This window comes from Nannobrachium achirus (genome assembly GCF_963921795.1).
Source record: "Nannobrachium achirus genome assembly, chromosome: 17".
Lineage (NCBI taxonomy): Eukaryota > Metazoa > Chordata > Actinopteri > Myctophiformes > Myctophidae > Nannobrachium > Nannobrachium achirus.
In genome coordinates, this window is record NC_137824.1 from 8941043 (window position 1) to 8963200 (window position 22158).

General features: G+C 43.0%; 2 protein-coding genes across 2 annotated transcripts in view; both read right to left on the minus strand.

Annotated features, from left to right (window-relative positions):
- Positions 1-2134: 2134 nt before the first annotated feature.
- Positions 2135-16670, minus strand: LOC308302229 (organic cation/carnitine transporter 2-like; the record flags this gene model as incomplete). Its single annotated transcript, XM_080746488.1, has 11 exons — positions 2135-2270; positions 3465-3600; positions 5214-5396; positions 6857-7071; positions 7836-7942; positions 9494-9635; positions 10960-11131; positions 12872-13026; positions 14414-14517; positions 14976-15078; positions 16402-16670. The coding sequence occupies 11 exons, from the start codon at positions 16668-16670 to the stop codon at positions 2135-2137; spliced, it is 1722 nt and encodes a 573-aa protein (XP_080602614.1).
- Positions 16671-21575: 4905 nt separating this feature from the next.
- trappc11 (trafficking protein particle complex subunit 11) overlaps positions 21576-22158 on the minus strand; it is a gene marked incomplete at its 3' end in the record, with an annotated part of 40879 nt that continues 40296 nt past the window's right edge. Inside the window, exon 30 of the mRNA XM_080746489.1 lies at positions 21576-21620. Within this exon, the coding sequence (XP_080602615.1) occupies positions 21576-21620 (45 nt within the window). The remainder of the gene's footprint in view (positions 21621-22158) is intronic.

A 22158-nucleotide genomic window follows, 5' to 3' on the forward strand; every position in this document is an offset into this window, starting at 1 on the left:
TACATTAATGCGCTAGTGTTATAATCAGAACAGAACTGGGGTTCTAGACCAAGCTGGACCCAGAGTAGACGATAATGAAAAAGGGACCCGAACTCTGTGGAATCGTGGATATTATAATGACTTTCTGATCGCATGGATGTGATCCCATCGTGGTCAAAGCAACAGAGGCAAGTTAGTAACCTTCCTTGCACCAACATAACATTAACAAAACAAAACAAATGTTGTGTGTTTGCATATAAAGGTTTCATGAGACGGTGAAGCCAAAATCATATAGAATACAATTAACTTATTAATTTGTAGGCCACGTAGTCTACTGTGTGGCAGGGCGCGCAAACGGTTCGCTTGTGTTGCGCGCCCACTTTAACCTATTCACTTCTTTATACTACTACATAACATAAGTAGTAAGGATATTATTTTGTTAACTCAGGAACAGATTTCAATTGCATCTGTGATAAAGAGCAATTAAGGAAGCCCAGCACATAAAATGGGGTAATTATTATGTGCACCATGCACATACAGTATCTCATCTGCAAACACGTGTGACGTTCAATATAATATGGCCGATAAATTAATTGATTGGCCGGTAAACTATAATCCTGCCGGCCACGGTGGCCGGCCCCAAAAATGCCTAGCGGAAACCCTGGTGCGTGCGTGCGTGCGCGCGCGTGTGTGTGAAGGAGGTAGTTTATTTGATGTTAAAGGAGCATTCCGCAGTAGCCTTTTTCCTAACTTAATCTGAATGTAAGAACGAGTGGAAGCCTACTGGTGAACATGGTCATAACTCCATCCCGAGTCCACCGCAGCTCTGAGCATGAGCGCTATAGGTTTTACAGTAAATCTCAAATTTTTATCGTTCGGAATGGCTTTTTTTGTACATCTGTCGTTCATAGTAACTTAAAGCTCGGAGCTGTGGTAGACTCGGGACGGAGTTATGTAAATTTTTTACCTAAAAAGATTCTGGAATTCTCCTTTAACGCACATTGGGTTCAAATGTTTCCAGTGATTTAACAGGAAAGGTGGATTGTTTCAAATGCTGCTCTCCTGAAAACAACCATATACTCTATTCTCCTAACTTCACATTTACATGTATGGCTTTCTTCATGGCTCATTACAATATTAATCATCTTTGATAATAATTTATCCGTCTTATTGTAAAACATATGATTTGCTCATCATTCTCAAAATATATATTTGTTGTATTATACGCTGTTACTGAACATGTTTATACCTTTACTATTACACACATTTCATGTCTTTAGTTTTTATTTGATCACTTCTAATACATAATTGACAAGGATTTTGACTGTGATACATGATTTCTATTGATTTGCTAATTTTATGAAAATAATAAAATACATTATTGATTGAATTTGAATTATTTGATTCATTTATTATAGCCGATGTAAAGCTTGTAGATGTGCTATTTTCACAATTGCTATTTTTGGTACTTTGTTACTTGAATAGTAATACTGAAGTATTTTTACTACTACTATCTGTACTATCTGTACATTGACTGAAGTACTGGGGTTGGGTACTTTGTCCACCACTGGTTGTGGCCAAGTTGACCAAGACACAAAAAAAAAAAAAAAAAAAAAAAAAATATGTCTGGAGTGGACTCTGGAAAGCCTGCCCTATACTGTAGACCAGTGTTGATTGTGTCGACTTTGAAAGGAAAATGTTCGTTGACTGCCTTTTTCACTGACGGAAACTAAATAAGAACTAATTAAAAACTAAGCTATGGTGATTGGTGACTAAAACTAAGACTAAATATATTGACAATTTCGTCAACAAATAAAAACTAAACTAAAATGTCAGGGAGAGACTAGTGGAGAAGAGATCCAGTAGAACTAAAATACAAGTGATTTTATGTTTGGTTGCACCTTGAAAATAGCTGCTATTTTCAGCATGCAACCAAGTGTAAAATCAGTCATTACGATGCCATCAAAATACATTTTTGTCGACTAAATCAACTGTAGATGTAGTAGACTAAAACTAGACTAAAAAAAAAAAAAAACAGATAAAACAGATGACTAAAATATGACTAAAACTAAGTGATTTTGTATTCAAAATTCCATGACAAAAACTAAATCAAAATGTCCTGTCAAAATCAACACTGTGGGCTGTAGTTGTTTTCCTAGCTTTCCCCCGGTGAGGTGATCTGGGTCTGGTTCTGGGAAGGATACCGGCTCCGGTCATCTCCACAGGGCTTGTTCTCTTGGTCCTTCTGAAGCTCAGCCGGGCCACCGTGTCTCTGGAATAGTTTTGACAGACTAACAGACAAAAAAATAAGAACAAAAAAAGAAGCATGAATCAACAACAAATTGCTGGTGTTTCTGAGCAGAAAATACCTCCTAGTCGGCAGAAAGAACAGCTGACTCATGAAGTTCTACCGCAGGTACAACAAAAGCGTAGTCGAAATGTGCCAGAGTCAATGGGAACGGTACAAATAAACAGGATGTAAAGTGTCATTGGGGAAGTTGCTGTGTGCGCTCAGGTGTGACAACAATGTTATCTGACGGTTCCTTCTTTACTCTGCTGTATGGGTTCAGCTGTAGTTCCTCCTTTACTCAGGAGGTGGAGCGGCAAACCAGAACGTTACCAGTTCCATCACTATGGGCTATAGTACTTACCCAACCAGTGGTTTGGTGTGGTGGTAGGTGAACTTACCCAACTATAGATTTGGTGTGATGGTAGAACTTACGCTATAAACGCACTGAATGGGAATTTGTTACTGAGCTACCAGTAGGTCGTTGTCACCATTAAATGCGTTGGCAGCAGTAGGTTTGTGTCATCATTCAGTGGGTTGTCGGGGAAATGAAGATTTACGATTCTGTCCCCCTGGTTTACAAATTCTAACGGCGCTGAGTCGGCTCATGCGACCTTTGCAACGCTCGACACGGCAACTCACTCGCTGCCGCTCTTTCGGCGGTGTCTCCCATGGCTCATGGTCGCCTGGGACGGCGATAAATATACTTTATACGGCGGAGCAACTGAGCCCTTCGGTAGGTCATTTGTCTCCCAATCAATGTTGTGATTAACCTACCCTGTAGCTCTGTATCTCAGCTACTGCACCATTCAAAGGTCTGAAAAGACGTGACAAATTCCCATTCAGTGCGTTGAATGGGGTGCCAGAGGTTTGGTGTGGGGTTAGAACTTACCCAACCAGTGGTCTGGTGTAGGGTTATAACTTACCCAACCAGTGGTCTGGTGTGGGGTTAGTACTTACCCAACCAGTGGTCTGGTGTGGGGTTAGTACTTACCCAACCAGTGGTCTGGTGTCGGGTTAGAACTTACCCAACCAGTGGTCTGGTGTGGGGTTAGAACTTACCCAACCAGTGGTCTGGTGTGGGGTTAGAACTTACCCAACCAGTGGTTTGGTGTGGTGGTAGAACTTACCCAACCAGTGGTTTGGTGTGGTGGTAGAACTTACCCAACCAGTGGTCTGGTGTGGGGTTAGAACTTACCCAACCAGTGGTCTGGTGTGGTGGATGAGGTCTGGCAGCTCCTGGTCTTTGGTCTCGGGCAGCAGGAGGCTCAGGAGGCCGGCCATGACGGTGGCTCCGCCCATCAGGATGTAGGGGAGGAACTTGTTGTACGTTCCTACAGAAGCAGAGGAGAGGAGTCAGTCAATGATCCATCATCTGCAGGGTCTGCTACCACACTACCAGATAACAATTACACAGACTAATGGCCCTTTCCCACTGGGCCCGATAACGATAAAAAAATATCGTTTTCAATTGAAGTGGATGACAGCGTCCACACCACAACGATAAAGCAGTTATAATTGATGTGAACGCTGACATATCGTTATAGTTATCTTTATCGTGCCCGTTGGGAAAGGGCCTTTAAGGTGGGCCCCCATACTACCAGATAACCATTACACAGACTAAAGGTGGACCCATACTACCAGATAACCATTACACAGACTAAAGGTGGGCCCCCATACTACCAGATAACCATTACACAGACTAAAGGTGGGCCCCCATACTACCAGATAACCATTACACAGACTAAAGGTGGGCCCCCATACTACCAGATAACCATTACACAGACTAAAGGTGGGCCCCCATACTACCAGATAACCATTACACAGACTAAAGGTGGGCCCCCATACTACCAGATAACCATTACACAGACTAAAGGTGGGCCCCCATACTACCAGATAACCATTACACAGACTAAAGGTGGGCCCCCATACTACCAGATAACCATTACACAGACTAAAGGTGGGCCCCCATACTACCAGATAACCATTACACAGACTAAAGGTGGGCCCCCATACTACCAGATAACCATTACACAGACTAAAGGTGGGCCCCCATACTACCAGATAACCATTACACAGACTAAAGGTGGGCCCACACTACCAGATAATCAAGGATCGGCAGAGAGCCAGCCTGATGGAAGGGAAAGGAACTGGTTGGAATAACGTGTTGCATCCATGCGCTACGTCCAACCGGGGATACTCCCCCCTGTCAGGTGCATAGAAGCAAGTTGGACTCCTCATGCATAAAAAGGAAGCATGAGGTCAGTCCTTTGCTCTCCCCAGGTTAGCAGAGGGACTGTAGCGCCCAAGATTACATTAGATAATTGACAACGGGTGAAAAATGGGTTACAAAATCAAAAAAAATAAAAGAAAAAAAAAAAGATCGGCAGAGGGTCCAGGGGTCTCCTAGCCTGGCTCCAGCCAATAGACCCGCCCACTCTCTGAGTGAACTACTTCTCTTGGTCTGGATGTGTCATATGACGCGTCTCTTGATACGGTATCTTGGCTTACCGACCAATGAAATCAATGCAATACGGAGGAGGGGTGCGTCTAACTTTTGAAAATCAACAGAAACAGTGGAGGGAGGGGTGGCTCACCAGAGTTCTTGATTGCCTCCTTTGAAATTCAAAAGAGCTACAGCTACAAGTGTCGATAGCTCGTTAGTGATTCTCTCTAATCAATGAAACATCAAAGACAATGACCTGTTTGGTGCATGTCACAGAGGGGAGGGGGAGGAGGGAATGTTTTGTGTGCAAAAGTCAAACACAACCCCTCCCACCAGATCTCTTGTGATTGGGAATTTCAAATTTTAAATCCCCTCCCCTTTTCAATCAAATAGAATGGAGGCAACTTCAGACTCAAGCTGCAGCGTAGAGTCTGAAATCAGGCTAGGGGTCTCCAACAAGGGGTCCGGGACCCCTACGGGGTCCTCAGAGTGACTACTCACCGATGTAAGCGATGTGCGGCGCCGCGGTGCTGCCGATGCGGGAGGCCATGGACAGAGCTCCCAGAGCCATGTTCCTCACCACCGTGGGGAAGAGCTCCAGACAGTAGAGGTAGATGAAGCAGAACGCTCCGGTCACCAAGATCTTCCCCAGCATCACCAGCACCACGGTGAGAGCAGAGATATCTGGAAGAGAAAATACAACTAAACATCTAAACATCTTCTCCAACATCAACATCACCAAGGTGAGCACAGAGATATCTGGATGCAGAGAATGTCAGAGAGGCAGGGGCTGACATTTCTAAAGGGGCCTTTTGGTGAAAACATCTAAAATAGCAGACCTCCAAGCTCACAACGTGTTGCAGGGCGACACATTGTGAGCTTGGAGGTCAGCTATTTTCGGCGCTTGATACCACACTGAACTAAGGTCAATTCTTTCAACATAAGACGCTGCACTCAAGTTCAGGAGAGTTTGGACAAGGCAATTACCTTGAATGCTGCATTCAGGTATGGCATGGAAAGAGGGCATTTGCATAATAATGGATGAAAGGGCATGGGGCTCAAGCCCCCTTTGATGTCTATGTGTGCACCGTGCACGTGCCTGATCTGGAGGAGAATCAACATCTAAACATCTTCTCCACCATCACCACAGTGAGCACAGACACATCATAAACATCGTGTGTACGGTACCATCAGGGAGTATCTTGAGCACCAGCAGCAGGCCACAGGGCAGCAGACTGCATGTGTGTGTGTGTGTGTGTGTGTGTGTGTGTGTGTGTGTGTGTGTGTGTGTGTGTTGTCACGGGCTAATCCTACCGGCTCGTCAAATAGCATAGATAGGAGTTACCCTGTCCCTGACCTAAAACTATAAGCGTTTGTGTGTGTGTGTGTGTGTGTGTGTGTGCGTGCGGTGTGTGTGCGTGCATGAATGTCAAACTAAAACAAAACGGCACTGTCTCCAACATCCACACTTAGCATGTCCACTCACCTACTGGACGTCCATTCATATAGCCGTGCCTCCAGGAGATAAATAAAATAACCAAAACATGTGTGCAGTATGTGGAAAGATATGTGTATGCCTATGATGCACAATATCCAGTGTTGGGGAAGTTAAAGTTACATGTAACTTACATTTTGCTGTAACTTGCTGGTAACTGAGTTACATTCATATTTCTGTAACTCGTCAAGGAACTAAGATACTTTTTGGGTCATTTTTGGGTCATTCTCAAGTTACACAAAAGTGAAGTTATAATTTTACATTTAAGTTTTGTTAAGTGTCCTCAACAGATCATATATTTTTTAAACTTTATTTTAGGAACACAGATGATTAATAAAGAAAATGTCACCCCTTTTGAAATAAAACATAAAATTCAGTTGAGAGGCATATTTCTGCTGGCATGAGACTTTTTTGTAGGATATTATATTTTGTTTCATGTACACCAAATGAACATTCTCAATTTAACGCTGAAAAAAAGTAACTCAAGTTACTCAAGTTACTTTTTCTATGTAACTTGAAACTTTATAAGTTACATTTCTCCAGGGGTATAACTTTAACTTGATCAAGTTACTGCCATGGTGAGTTACTTGTACAGTATCCTAACAGTGTGTGTGTGTGTGTGTGTGTGTGTGTGTGTGTGTGTGTGTACCATCAGGCAGCATCTTGAGCACCAGCAGCAGCAGGCCGCAGGGCAGCAGGCTGCATGGCAGCAGGGAGCGGCGTGGCGCGTACAGGATCACAAACCACATGACGCCGTAGCTCACAAACTCTGTGGCCCCTGACACCAGGCAGTTGATGTAGGGGTCTCCTTCCATGTTGGGAGTGTTCAGGGACACCCCGTAGTACGTCATGGAGATCACTATCCTACAAGGCAGGAAGGAAGGAAGGAAGGAAGAAAGAAAGAAAGAAAGAAAGAAAGAAAGAAAGAAAGAAAGAAAGAAAGAAAGAAAGAAAGAAAGAAAGAAAGACAATTAAGCTGGTTGCACACTGCTGCGTTTTTCCTTGCGAAATGCGTTTTTCAGGGCAAGGAGAGAGAGAGAGATAGAGAGAGCAAGGGACAGAGTGGTGCGCGAAACGGGCGTCAGTGTGCAAACGTGAGGTAGATTTTTTTTCACCCGCTCCGAAATTCACCCCGATATTCGGCCCGAAAAACGCAGCAGTGTGCAACCACGTTTACTGTATCTCTTCAGCTGTGTGTGTGTGTGTGTGTGTACTGTAGATCGACTATTTCCGGTGGGGTCTTCTGAATAACACACCATTTAGTTTTAGTCCTATTTTTTTTAGTCAACTGAAATTGTTTATTGTTATTATATATATATATATATATATATATATATATATATATATATATATATATATATATATATATATATATATATATATATATATATATATATATATATGTATATATATATAAACCGTACCAAGAGCCAAGAGCATAATGCAAACAACATAAAACCAATGAGTTTGCTAATAAGTGAAGACTAGCAATTCTTTCAACAAAAACATTTTGCATTAAAGGCAATTCTCCTCAAGCCCTCTTTGATGTCTATGTGTGCACATATCTTCACATGATGATGTGTGTTTGCAGTGCAGCGCAGCGCAGCACAGCACAGCACATCGCGTACCACAGTATGATGTTGATGCTCATCATGTTTCTGATGTTGGTGGTTCTGATCAGGTCCAGCCAGGAGTAGGACCTCTGCTGGCTGTCTGCAGTACCAGGCTGCAACTCCTACACACACACACACGCACGCACGCACGCACACGCACACGCACACGCACACACACACACACACACACACACACACACACACACACACACACACGCGCGAGCTCTCAGTCTCTCGCATGCACATGCGCACACACACACACACACACACACACACACACACACACACACACACACACACACACACACACACACACACACACACACACACACACACACACACTCACGCGTTTACATTAATATATCTGTCCTCAACATTGTAGCATCATTATGTTATGAATGCCTTTTATTGCTGACCACAGGATGTTCTGGTTTAGCTTGAATCAAGAGATTCCCTCTTTTCCCGGGTGTTTCACCAGGTAGGCGTGGTTTTGAGGTTAGGTTTGGCGTCCGCTTGTTCGCTGTAGTTCTAGCCATTGTGCATGTGAAGCTGAACAGATATGTAGTCGAATGTGAGATCACTTTATTAAACATGAGCGACTAACTCTATACTAGTCAGCTCGTCTAGCGGCTGCCTAGCACCTGATCGCTAGCCTATTGTTCTCAGCTAAAGGGGGAGGGCTGGTTTTCTTTTGGTTATATACGTATATAGGCCAGGGGTGCCCACACTTTTTTGACCTGAGAGCTACTTTTAAAATGACCAGCTCAACATGATCTACTCACCCAAAAATGTTTTACCTGAGGGGGATTCTGAATAGCGGCACTGCTGTTAAATACTGTATTTGTGGTTCTTTTCAATGCCACTGACTCTTGAAAACAATGCATTGCATTGGAGGTTTGCCTACTTTAGAAGTCATGAAGGGAGCTGATCAAGTCACCTTAATTCAAGTGACAGATGCCAAAAAGAGGGGTTTTGTGATTTTTGTTTATTTTAATGGTATATTTTTTTAGGGGCATGCCATGTGGTCTACCTGCACAGACTTTGTGATCTACCTTTTGGGTACACCTGATATAGGCTATAGCATGGTGTTTGTTTTCGGTTAAGGAGGGGAAGCTTGGCCAAGCTTCACGGGGCGCTTAATGAAATTAATTCATAAATAGCACCGCTCACTTCACACTAGGTGTGAATTTTGGATGACTGCGACAGAATTCCCACGTGGAACATCGCTACTTGGAATATCGTCCTTGACCATGATACATACGCCAAGTGTGAAGTTGATTGGTCAGACAGTATCTGGGGAGGTTAGATCTCCATATTTCCATGTTAGGGTTAGGTTTAGGCATAGTTTTACTGAGGTTAGGGTAAGGGTTAGGGTTAGGTTTAGGCATGGTAGCATTCACCAAGTTAACATTCACCAGGTTAGCATTCACCAGGGTCGGCAGGTTAGCATTTCACCTTGTTAGCGTTCACCAGCGTCGGACTCAGGGAATGTCGCACTATCGCACGTGGAAATAGCGTTACTCGCCATCTGGGGAGACACGCGTGGAAGTACGTATGTACGTACTTACGGACATAGCCTGGTTCCAGACCAACCTGCCTAATACGGACGTACATGCACGTATTCGTGTACGCGACAGACGGACGAACGCGCATTTTTGTGTGTGTGTGTGTACCTGTATTAGACTGACTTCTTCCACTTTGAAGATGACCTCGGGAGCCACAACTCCACTCTTCTTGGCTGCAGCCCTGAGAATAAGCTCCGCCTCCTTGATGCGTCCCTGAGCCAATAGCCAGCGAGGAGACTCCGGGATGTACCTATAGCCATTGGACAGGACACGTGTCAGTCATCGTGCAAACAAGGAGTGTCTGAATAATGCTTTATAGTGGTCAGGGTTTATTTCACAAGCGCACTTTGCCAAACATACCTTTACTTTCTTTTTTACCAGCTTGCAAAGCTGAGTCAGCAAACGATCATTGTAATATTCGACCCGTTCACGACCGTTCTTCATTTCGATTTTGATTTGCATGCATGCCCCCAGGTTGGAGGCATGCATGCAAGTGGCTAAATATGTCTTTGTAGACACAACAAGCCCATTCCCAAGATGGATGCCAACATTTCATGGGCAGATTACGGGGGCTGGTGTAAATAGTAACAAAGAAATCACCGGCTTTGTGTCTATTTAGCCACTTGTACGCATGCCCCCACCCACTGAAATCAAAATACTAAAATCGCTAAAACTATAGAAAGCAGTAAATGGAAACATTTTAACTCTCATCTTTCTTTTCTCTAATTACAATCTAAAATATGAACCCTTGTTGAAAAAAAAACAAAGTTGTCCTTTAAAAATACGAGATTATTAGTACCACACTTAACTTTATAATATCCCTGTCTGCTGATAAGTTGTTGTGAGTGATACATCTTGCCGAGTCTCCAAAGGAATTGATTGAGATCATTTTGGAATTAAAGAAAGCTTGTGCTATATTAACCACAAACACACATGAACAACAATGTTGCTGCATGAATTGCTTGCGTTTAAAACAATCAACATATTTTTTTATGTTTCACAGCTTTTTACTGCTGCTGCTGTTCTCTGTGGTAGAGAAGCATAATTTAAAATTCACAGCACAAAGGTGTTGCACGCCTAAAATAGCAGACCTACGCAAGCTGGTATATAATGACTTTTGTAATTTCTAGATCATAGTGTAGACATCCCTGCAAGCCAAATGACGTCCTCCGGTGACTCCGGTGACGTTCAGAACTAGGCCAGATCACAGCCCATATGGGGATGATCTTGACGTCATTACCAGGACGTCATATGGACTTTTTTGTTTGACAGGATTATTGTTATTGTTTGTAATGTTAGTTGAAATATGAGCATGTAAGGTTATATTCTGGGACGTATCTGACTAGTTATGATATTTATCTGGCCTCGATCGGACCCTCTCTGATTAATCCAGGACGTTCGTTTTCGTGGGCAGGATTTATGTTGGTTGAAATCAGGTGATATTCTAGGCCAGATCTGACTAGTCATGGTTTAACTTGATCTGGCCCCAATCGAGACGTCACTGATTGGTCCAGGCCCTGACCGTGCTTGCTGGTATTCTACCCGAAAACACGTTTTTGTTTCCAACTCCTCACCACCACAGAGGCAGGTAGAGCAGGCCGGGCAGCGACAGGGCCAGCAGCAGCCACCTCCAGCTCCTGATGTAGAAGGCGAACAGAGGCAGGATGGTGTAGCCCAGAGCGTAGGCGAAAGGCATTCCTATCGACCCGAACAAGATCCTCGCTTTGCTTGACAGCAGCTCAAAACCTACAGGGCAAAAGGAAACTTTTAACTGTAGAGCACATTTCAATGGCAAGGCGATTCACCGTACTTTCTTTACACGCAACATCAAGCAAAGAAAACACACAATTATACGATGATGACATTAGGATTAGAGCCCGACCGATGCCATATCTTTGGACCGATGCCGATGTTTGCCGATGGAGAGTTCTAGACCACCGATTGCCGATGTTTAACCGGTGTTTTGTAATAAAATAAAATAATAATAAATAGCCTACATTTCAAAATGTATTTTGTTTTTACCAATGGGTCCGGGTACCACCAGTGGTCCTGGAGGGGTTTCCAGGTGGTCCCCAGCTAAATGATGGAGATTTGGTAACCAAATGGACCCTTAAAAGATATTTAACTCAAGAGTGTAAAATGAAACCAAATGGATCCTTATGGGCAACGACAATATAGGTTTTGGGTGTTTTGAGTGGCTAAATGTCATCAAATGGTGTTCTAATGTTACTTGTAAAAACGACCGATACATCGGGGAGATAATGACCGATATCCGATGCCGACATCGAGGTCCAATAACGACACGATACGTCGGTTAGACCGATATTAGGATGCACGAGACAAAGGAAGTAGCCTATAAATGAGCAGAGGCAGTTACGGTGCAGAGGAAAAAGAACAGTGACTCAAGCAATAGCAGGGACTGCTGCCTTGATCAAGAGGAGCGCTCCCTCAGTTCTGATGACGGTGAATGGAGGTGGGGTTTGAAGGGCAACTGTTTTGAATCGCTATTATTCTTTAAAATCAGCAGAAACCAAGGATTACATATTTCATAGTCTCGCGCAGCCAGACAACTATTTCACAATCTCCGAATGCTATATTGAGTCTGGAACTACAGCTCCTGAACGGCGAGTAATGGAAGCTGGCATTTCCGCTCGAGAAAATATATTATAAAATGTCATTTCTGCTAAAACAGCAAGCTAAATATGCTTAGATGATTTTTATTCATATTAGGATAAATGTGCGCAATGTTAAAAACGAAACGGAAATGGGGGAGGAGGCTTCACTTCCGCTTTAACCAGATACTCACCGTTCTTTTTGCGTTATGCCAGACTGTATGACGGGAGCATTTCCAAATCGTGGAGTCAACAGTCTGGCCACGCGAGACTACAGATTTCAAGAGTGAGCGATCACAGTACAAATCCTAAACATTCTCCTCTCCACACTGGGACAAACGTGAGTGCAGTGCTGTGACTGATCCATTGCATCCTATGCAGGGGCGTCACACCAAATTCTGGGCCCTGGGTACAAGGATTCACTGCGGGCCCCCCATGAATGTTAACTATTGAAAAATAGCAGATATACAAGCTCACAGCGCGGCACCGAGTGCCGCGCTGCGAGCTTGCATATCTGCTATTTTTGGAAAATGTGTGCAAGAAACCTATGTCAAGGACCCCCAAGATGATATGTATTTGGCCACGGACCCCGATCTCAAAATATTTAGTTCCAGGGACCCCCAGAAGCAAAATTTGAGTTAGAAATGTTCTTTAAAAAATACATATATTCAAAGATTTTCACACATTTTCACAACTTGTATATATATATATATTGTATATCTGCTATTTTTCAATAGATAAAGTTATTAGGGCCCCTCCACCTTGGGCCCCAGTAACTCAGTCCCACTTTCCTACCCCTTGTGACGCCCCTGATCCTATGTGCCGTGCATACTGGTTCTTATCAGTGTAATGTGGACCATTAAGGCATCCATACCCAGGATGAAGCCACAGCAGTACTTGGAGATGCCCCCCATGGCCACGATGAAGAACAGCACGCAGAACATCTCCCAGCTGACCGAGAGCGTCTGGAGCACACCGAACAGCGTCTGCATCGCCATGGAGGCGAAGAAGATGACACGCCTTCCATACCTATATATGGACATAAAGATGATGACACGCCTCCCATACCTATATATGGACATAAAGATGATGACATGCCTCCCATACCTATATATGGACATAAAGATGATGACATGCCTACCATACCTACAGATCCATCTAAAAAGAAATATTGTGTAAAAGTTATTTTTCTTCCGTAATATATATATATATATATATATATATATATATATATATATATATATATATATATATAAAACTTTCATAACCGCTCCATAGAGTGGCTGTGCGGTGTGCGTGTGTCTGTAGCCACTTTTCCTCAGCGTTTTGCCATAGCAATGTGTTTTCCTCAGCGTTTTGCCATAGCAATGTGTGTGTGTGTGTAGCCTGTATTACATCACCAATTACATCCTAGACCTATCTGTAGCCACTTTTTCCTCAGCGTTTTGCCATAGCAATGTGTGTGTGTGCGTAGCCTGTATTACATCACCAATTACATCCTAGACCTATATCCTAGTCTGAAGACGTTATGCAAGCACGACCACCGCTCACTTCACATTGGCTGTGATTTTTTTTCTTTTAATTTAGATTGTTTATGGCACACAGCTCAAAAGAAACAAAAATCCATGTATGTTAATGTATGCACTCAGTACTTGGTATGGAATACTTTTGAATGTCTTCATCAATGGGGTGTGGCATGGAGGTGGTCAGCCTGTGGTACTGCTGAGGTGTTATGGAAGCCCAGGTTTGCTTTGATAGAGGCCTTAAACTAATCTGTGTGGTTGAGTCTGGTGTCTCTCATCTTCCTCTTGACAACACAACACAGATTCTCTGGGGGGTTCCGGTCAGGCCAGTTGGCTGGTCAGTTAAGCCCAGTAATACCATGTTCAGTACACCAGTTACTAGTAGTTTAATACCATGGTCAGTACACCAGTTACTAGTAGTTTAATACCATGGTCAGTACACCAGTTACTAGTAGTTTAATACCATGGTCAGTACACCAGTTACTAGTAGTTTAATACCATGGTCAGTACACCAGTTACTAGTAGTTTAATACCATGGTCAGTACACCAGTTACTAGTAATTTTGGCTCAGTGGGCATGGTGCCAAGTGCTTCTGGCTAAAGGAAATCAGCATCTCCATAAAGCTTGTCAACCTATGGGAGCACAAAGTGCTCTAAAATCCCCGGGTAGATGGCTGTGTTGACTCTGAACACAGTGTGGAGCAAAACCAGCATTGCACTGTATTGCTGATGTTGGTCACAGACAGGTTACCCTACCGGTCAGAGATGTATCCTGACAGACAGACAGACAGACAGACAGGTTACCCTACCGGTCAGAGATGTAGCCTGACAGACAGACAGACAGACAGACAGACAGACAGACAGACAGACAGACAGACAGACAGGTTACCCTACCGATCAGAGATGTATCCTGACAGACAGGAACCGGCCAGAATCCCCAGGAAGAACACAGTCATGGTGAACGGAGCCTTCCAGCCGTCATCACACACCAACGACCACTACACACAGAGATACACACTGCACATAAACACCATGCAGAGACCACTACACACACATACACCTGTCTCCCACTGGACGACCTCTGAACTCAGTGTAGGGATAGGACGATATTATCGTTTATTATCTCACAATAATCGTATCGTGGAGATTTACATTTATCGTAAAATTATCATCATGCACTGGGATGAATTCACCTTTTATTTAAGGAGCTGTATATCCATTTAAACCCTCTAATTAGTAAAATAACATAGGCCTACTTGATAAGACTTTTTTTCCCCCGCTCTCTCTCAACCAAATCTCTTTTGCGACACGTTGTGAGCGTGTCGGTCGGCTATTTTTTTGTCAAATGCCCCGCCCCCAGGATAATGGATGTGTCATGGGGATATTTTGATCATTGCGATAATATTGTGAATCGCGATTTCTTAGCTCCTGGAATGGTGGCATGAATGTTTCATACCTGGGTGACGATGGTGGAGGAGTATCTCTCTGATCCAAACACCCAGCCGTCCACACAGCCCTCCGTCTGGTTGCCATGGGAACCACCTGCTCCCTGTTTGTACCTGGAATGGAAACACACACAAGAAACAGCTCCTACATCTGGCTTTGTCTGTTTGTATGTACAGGACGTACTGTACTGTATGTCTGTCCCACACCACACTTTGTGAGATATTCGTTCGAAGTGATTCTGTCTTTTTAGGGAAACAGGAGTGAACTTCCTCACTTCCTCAAAAGTCATGGTTCCTCATGGTCCCTAAGGGGGTTCCAAATCTCCTCTTCAGGGATGTCACAATGGGGGAGGGGGGGGGACTTAATTAACATTTGTATACTTTAGCTATTGAAAAATAGCAGATATACAAGCTTGCCGCGAGCTTGTAGATCTGCTATTTTTCATTATGTACTTTAAGCGAACATTTGCAACTCAAATTTTGCTTCTGGGGGGTCCCTGAAACGAAATATTTTGAGATGGGGGTCCGTGAGCCAAATACATACAGTATCAATTTGGTGGGTCCTTCACGTGAAAAGGTTTTGATTGATTGATTGAAGACTTTATTAGAAGTTTGCATAGAAAAAAGTACAGTTTCATGACGTTACAGTTCACGGGTACAAGGTAAACTAAAAGGAGATCCTAGAAAAGACTAAGCTTATTTCCATAGGAAACCATTGAAGTATCTCATATAACATTGAATGACAGACATATATAACACAGTACTATGCAGTAAATATAGTAAAAAAAAAAAGTAAATTAAAATAAAATAAACAGTGCAAAAAAATATACAGTAGGTAAATACAAAGAAGGGTCAGGGGAGGCTGGGCTAGGTTTGTTATTGCCAGTTGCGAATGGCTGCCGCCTATAAGTGGTTTTTCAGGGCGATTTCAAAGGATGCTAGTGATCCACACTCCTTTAAGGCCTTCGGTAGGGCGTTCCACATTGTTAGTAAAGCAGAAGAACAAGTTTGACCCTTTGTTTGAGTTGACTTTGGGTGGAACGTGATCTGTGGCGCTGCCTCTGGTGTTGTAATTATATGGACATCCTGACCTTAACGTGTATAAAGTGTTTTGCCAGGTACATGGTATCTTAGTGGTGTAGTGTATCTTGTACAACAGACCCATTGCAAGTTTGAGCACCACTGACATAGAAACATACATAGGTTTTTCAAAAGAAAACCTTTAGAAGGATTTGAAATATTCAAAGACTTGGACACTTGGATTTTTCAAAAATAGCAGATGTACTGTACAAGCTCGCAGCGCAGCACTGAGAGCTTGTATATCTGCTATTTTTCAATATTTAAAGCACAAAATGCGAGGGAATCCTTGTACCCAGGGCCCAGAATTTGGTGTGACACCCCTGCTCCTCTTCTTGGGGTCCCTGGTGGCACAAGTACCTTTTGCAGCGGCTGAGGATGAGCTCCCCTTTCAGCTCCTCCAGAGGGATGGAGTGGTTGAGCTCCAGACTGAAGGAGGGGTTGGAGGAGGTGTTGGGGGAGTCCAGGCCAGGGAGGAGGCAGCGGTGAGGGGGGATGTCAGCCAGGAACACCATGGAGATGCCCACATAGCCGTTACTGATCACACTCAGGCTGAGAAGCACGAACACCCTCTTCTCAAACGCACCCCAGTGGCCCAGGAAGGACACTGCGTCCTCGTAGTCCATCATTATCCTACGTAATTACATTTAAAGGTAGTGATTTCAATTGATTGATTGAAGACTTTATTAAAGGTTTGCATAGGAAAAGGTACAGTTTCATGACGGTACAGTTCATTGGTACAAGGTCAACTAAAAGGAGATCCTAGAAAGCACTTTGCTTATTTCCACAGGAAACCATTGAAGTATCTCATATAACATTGAATGACAGACGGATAGAACACAGTACTATGCAGTAGATATAGTTTCATTCATTCAAGTTTCAGTTTTCATTTAGGTAACAGGCGGGGCCTTCCTCCAATCATGATCAAGTGATCTCGACCATGATTGGAGAAAGGCCCGACTCCATCCTGATTGGAGGAAAACCTGTCTCCTCTGCCAAAACTGAAAATGCTCTTTTCTGCTCACAGGGGATGAAGTCAGGGACCAAACACTCTATAGTAACTATTAGTACCATCAGAACATAGACCCATTATGTTATTTGAATGAAATGAAATCACTTACCCTACCTTTAAAGCCGGATATTTCACTTTCAAAAAAGACTTTGAGTCTTTTAATTGTCTACTCAGGCTTTTGTGAAAAGCACCCCAGACAGTTTTTATGTTGCTCGATTCGGTATTTAGATTTCTTTTAAACTTTATTTTCTTTATACCGTTACCGTATATGAACAATTGAAAAAGTAAGTAAGTAAACACGGCCTCCTCGCTTATTAGGAGGGCAGTATGAGTCACCAGAACCAAGGACGCGAGTTTTCAAGGAATCTAACATGGTTAAAAGGGAGTTACAATGGGTTTGTATAGGATTGAATCGAGCAACTTAAAAACTGTCCCAGGTTCTCCCAAAACCCTACTAGTAAAGTCAGTCACGCCTCTCTGTCCCACATATGATTCTCTTCACTGGCTTGAGAAACTGATCTAGACTTAAACACAGGCATTGGTCATTTATGGCATGCAGACTGCGAGGATCCCTTTTCCCAAATTCAAGCTGTTTAAACACAGGCATTGACCATTTATGGCATGCAGACTGCGAGGATCCCTTTTCCCAAATTCAAGCTGTTTAAACACAGGCATTGACCATTTATGGCATGCAGACTGCGAGGATCACTTTTCCCAAATTCAAGCTGTTTATTTGCTATTCATTTGTTTGGGAGCAAGGGGGAACAAGATTCCCTCACCTCTCTGATTGGATCCGGGACCTTCCCTGTCAATCAAAATAGTGCTGTTTGGTCATTTATGTTTTCATCCTTCCAAATAGAGACCTATTTGGCTGCAGCATTTTTCTTTACTTTATATTTTCATGTTTTTGTTCAATTTCTTGTAATTTGTCTGATGTGGTGACAGTGACACACAATAGACAAGATATATATACACATACGTGGTGTCATAGAATTGTGTTGAGAATAACACATATTTTTAATAAGTCGGTTATTCAGATTGATCATTCCATATTTGACTACCAGTGTTCTGATGGGCCACATGTGCCAAATGTAGCTTTTTGTCTTCTTACGCGCACAGCCTGCAGCCGGGGGACCGGCACCAATTCATTGACAGATTAAGCACTAGTTAGACATAGTGTCTAACGCATACATGGGCAACTGGCGGCTTAATGCGGCCCGCAGGTTAATACTGGAATACTGATATAGTATTGATTTCAGCTGTTACAATTCCAAACATGACCTGCTTTAATTCTGTCTATATTAGTAGCTTAATGACTAGTATAGTAGTATTAAAATGTATTTCTTTTATGTCCAATGTAGGTATTTGTATTTAGGTTCATAATGTTAACATGAGTATATAACTAAATGTGTTTGAAATTAAATCAAAATGTTACATTTCAGGATTCCAATTCAAAAATGACAAATAATTCAGGATTCCAATTCAAAAGAAGCACAAATAGCCGATCTACAAGCTCAAAACGCATCGCAGTGCGATGCGTTTTGAGCTTGTAGATCGGCTATTATTTGCTTCTTTTGTATGAGATCCTAGAAAGTGACAAAGTAGGACGTAGGCATGTGGCCCTCTGGAGTGAAGGTGGACATATAGTGGCCCTCGCCATCATCAAAGTTGCCCACCCCTGGTCTAACGCTACACACACCCAAGTAGGGTGATCCCTGACAGGAAAATGTCTGAGAACCTCGGGTTTGGACCCCAAAGAGTTAAAGAAATAGTTCCTCTTACCTGGAAAGCCTCAGTCCAACACCCAGATCAGAAGCACTGTTTGTTACCCTTCCTCTCCTGCCACAGAGCCTCAAAGGGAACACTTTTCAGCCCCAGGAATGATTAACATTAGCTTTACTGATTGAACTATTCCTGTCTTGTTTTAAACCAGCCTGCTCACCTGTTGTTGTTGTCAGGCGGAAACCTTGGATCTCCTTGTGTCAACTTTCTACGTGTTTTGGTAAATCAATGTATGCCCTACTAACCTACTGCATAAGAGTCACACAGAGTGTAGTGAGGATACCCGATCTAAATGTCTCACAACACGCTGCTTGTACGATGTTAGGGCATTCATTTACAACAATAATAATACTTTATGGAAGAAGAAACAATAAAGACAGTGTATGGAGATGCAATGTTTCAACAAGGTACAACATGTTCCTGCATGCTCATTCACTCTCTCCATCACTGGCAAATCCTCAGCTCAAAATGTCTGCAAGTCTTTGGATATTTTTGACACGATTCTATACATGTCTTTTAAATCCTACTTGTAAGTCTCCCCCCCCCCCAAAAAAAAAAAAAGAAAACAATATTTGAGTTAAAAATGTTCGCTTTTAAAAAAGATAATATATTCAAAGATGTTCTAAAAAATTAATAATAATAAAAATATATATATATATATATATTAAATCAAAAATAGCAGATCTACAAGATCACAGTGTGGCACATCTGCTATTTTTTAATAGTGAACGCATAAAATAATGGTTAAAGAGATTCCAGCTCACCTGTGTGTGTCATTACTACTCAAATGATCTAGCGGAGCGGCTCTGGCTCAGGGGGACGTACTGTAGTAAGTATAAGATTCACTTTATTCCTGGCCATGTGAAACACATATTATATAATATATAATAGAGAGCGGTCGGCCCCGCCCCCAGCTATTCATTTCAATGCAAGTCCCTAAAACCCCTCCCCAACCTCAGTAAAACTAACGCTGGTGATTGCTAACCTGGTGAAATGCTAACCTGCCGACGCTGGTGAATGCTAACCTGGTGAAATGCTAACCTGCCGACGATGGTGAATGCTAACCTGGTGAATGTTAAACTGGTCGGACCAACGGTGCTTAACCCCGTTGCTTTTTTGATACACTCGGACTGAAAGACCTGCAAAAAATACTCTCCCAGTTGTTCAGTGGCGTTTGAAGCACCCGCTTCAAATTCATAAGGTGAAGTAAGGTCGCCTTACCTGTGTAAATGGCTGCCTTCCCCCTCCTCTGAATGTCGCCCCGATAGAGCTACTCAAAGCTGACAGACAGCAAAATACGCATTTTCTCAAAGCGCAAAGCGCCAGAGTGCATAGAGTGTGAAAACGAGTCTACCCTTGCCTGCCTCCCATTCATTATTCACAGAACCAGTTTTCTCAGTGCGGGTCTGTGTGTGCTACAGCTGCTACTGCCACAGCCAACATGTGTATTCTAGACTGTGTTTTACTGTCGAGAGTGTGAAGTGTGTCTGGCTTGCCTATCTATCTCCCATTCATTAATTCACAGAACCGGTTTTTAACGTCAAGAGTCACAAACCCATTACATAAACAGCCCTCAAACAGGGACTCGTCTCATTTCTCTCGATTCATTCCTGAGACAGCAGAGACGAAAATTGCCTACCCGCGATTGGCCTCACCTTACACATAAAGACAGGCTGCGTCCGCGCCTGGCTGGAAGTAGCTGAATTGGCAAACAAAAGTGCGCCAATTTTACGGAAATGTTGAGCACCGCAAATATCTTGCAGTGTGTACGGTAGAACACACACCGGACGCACGCAGACGGCTGCGCAGCGTCGCACCAGTTGGTGTTACGGCTGCGCGGTAACACCAACTGGATGCAGCGCGCCGCATCCATTTTGACCCAGTGGGGAGAACACTTTCAGTGCACGGCAACGCTGGAAAAATAGAACAGCTGCATATTGGCGCGGCGGGTGAGGCGGCAGACCCGCGCCTGCGCGTGTCTGACGCAGTAGGTGTGGGTTAGTTCACTGAAAATAATGCGGGGGTCTGTTTTGACGCACCGTGTGTTTCCCTTTAGACACCCGTTTACTCTCTGCATGCAACCACACGTTTATTGGTCACTTTTAAAAACGGCCTCCCTGTCATTACAGGCAAAAATGTTACAACAAAAAACAACCTGTGAGAATCAATGAAGCATGCTGGAAGGTGAACTGTGGTTTGAAAACATTTGTCAAAAAGTGAGCGCTGAAGGAAAATAACAAGGTTACACCTGTAAGAGTTAACAGACATTTAATGGCATTCTGATCATTACCATCACACTCCTCCTCACAAAGCTTCAAGAAACACACATCATATGTTATCACTTTAATCTCACTGATAGAATGACCTGCTACTCAATGACCGGCAGTCAGTCTCACCAGCACTCATTAAATCTATCATTTTAAACAGAGAATTCACACGGAACACAATGTATGGATTTGGGTTACAAACCAACAGGTATTTTGGAGCTAGCTTGTCCGGAGTGGAGCTGTGCAGAACACACAGCAATACAGTCCTTCTGTTAATTAATGGAGCCACTGGTTTCCATTCATTTCGGTTTAAATCAACTTACAGACACTTGAAACTTGATGATCATTTTGGTGGGGAACATCAGATCACAACAACCTGTGATGCATTGCACTCTCTCTGTGTGTGTGTGTGTGTGTGTGTGTGTGTGTGTGTGTGTGTGTGTGTGTGTGTGTGTGTGCGTGCGTGTGCGTGCTCAGGCAGCAGCGATGTAGTCCTCATCCGCCTGGCGTCCCTGGGGCTGAAAATAAGACATAAATATCAATGATGAAGACCATCCAACCATGCAATGTGTGTGCTGTGCGCCGGACGTTTGCTGCCACACAAGCCGTCCTCGCTCACTTTTCAATGCTATGCTAAAATGTGGCCGCGTGTTAGGGCTGTCACAATTATTACATAATCGTCTAATCGTAATTTGTTTTTACATAACCGTGATTATTTTTCATAATCGTCATAATCGTTTCCATGTTGAAAAATGTTCATATATTTAAAAAAAAAAAAGTCAAAAATAGTGGAAATAGCAGATCTACAAGCTCACAACGTGTCGCGATGTGAGCTTGTAGATCGCCTATTTCCACTATCAATGTTCTTTTTTAAGTATAAAGTTGTCAAATATGTCAGTCATTTCTTTGTATATTTAGGTTATGTGTCATATCTACCATGTGCAACTCAAAAGCCAAACAGAAATGTAATTGTCAACGACAGAAACACAATTAAATCGTTAATCACAATTATTTGAGTGACAAATAATCGTCATGTAAAATGTCATAATCGTGACA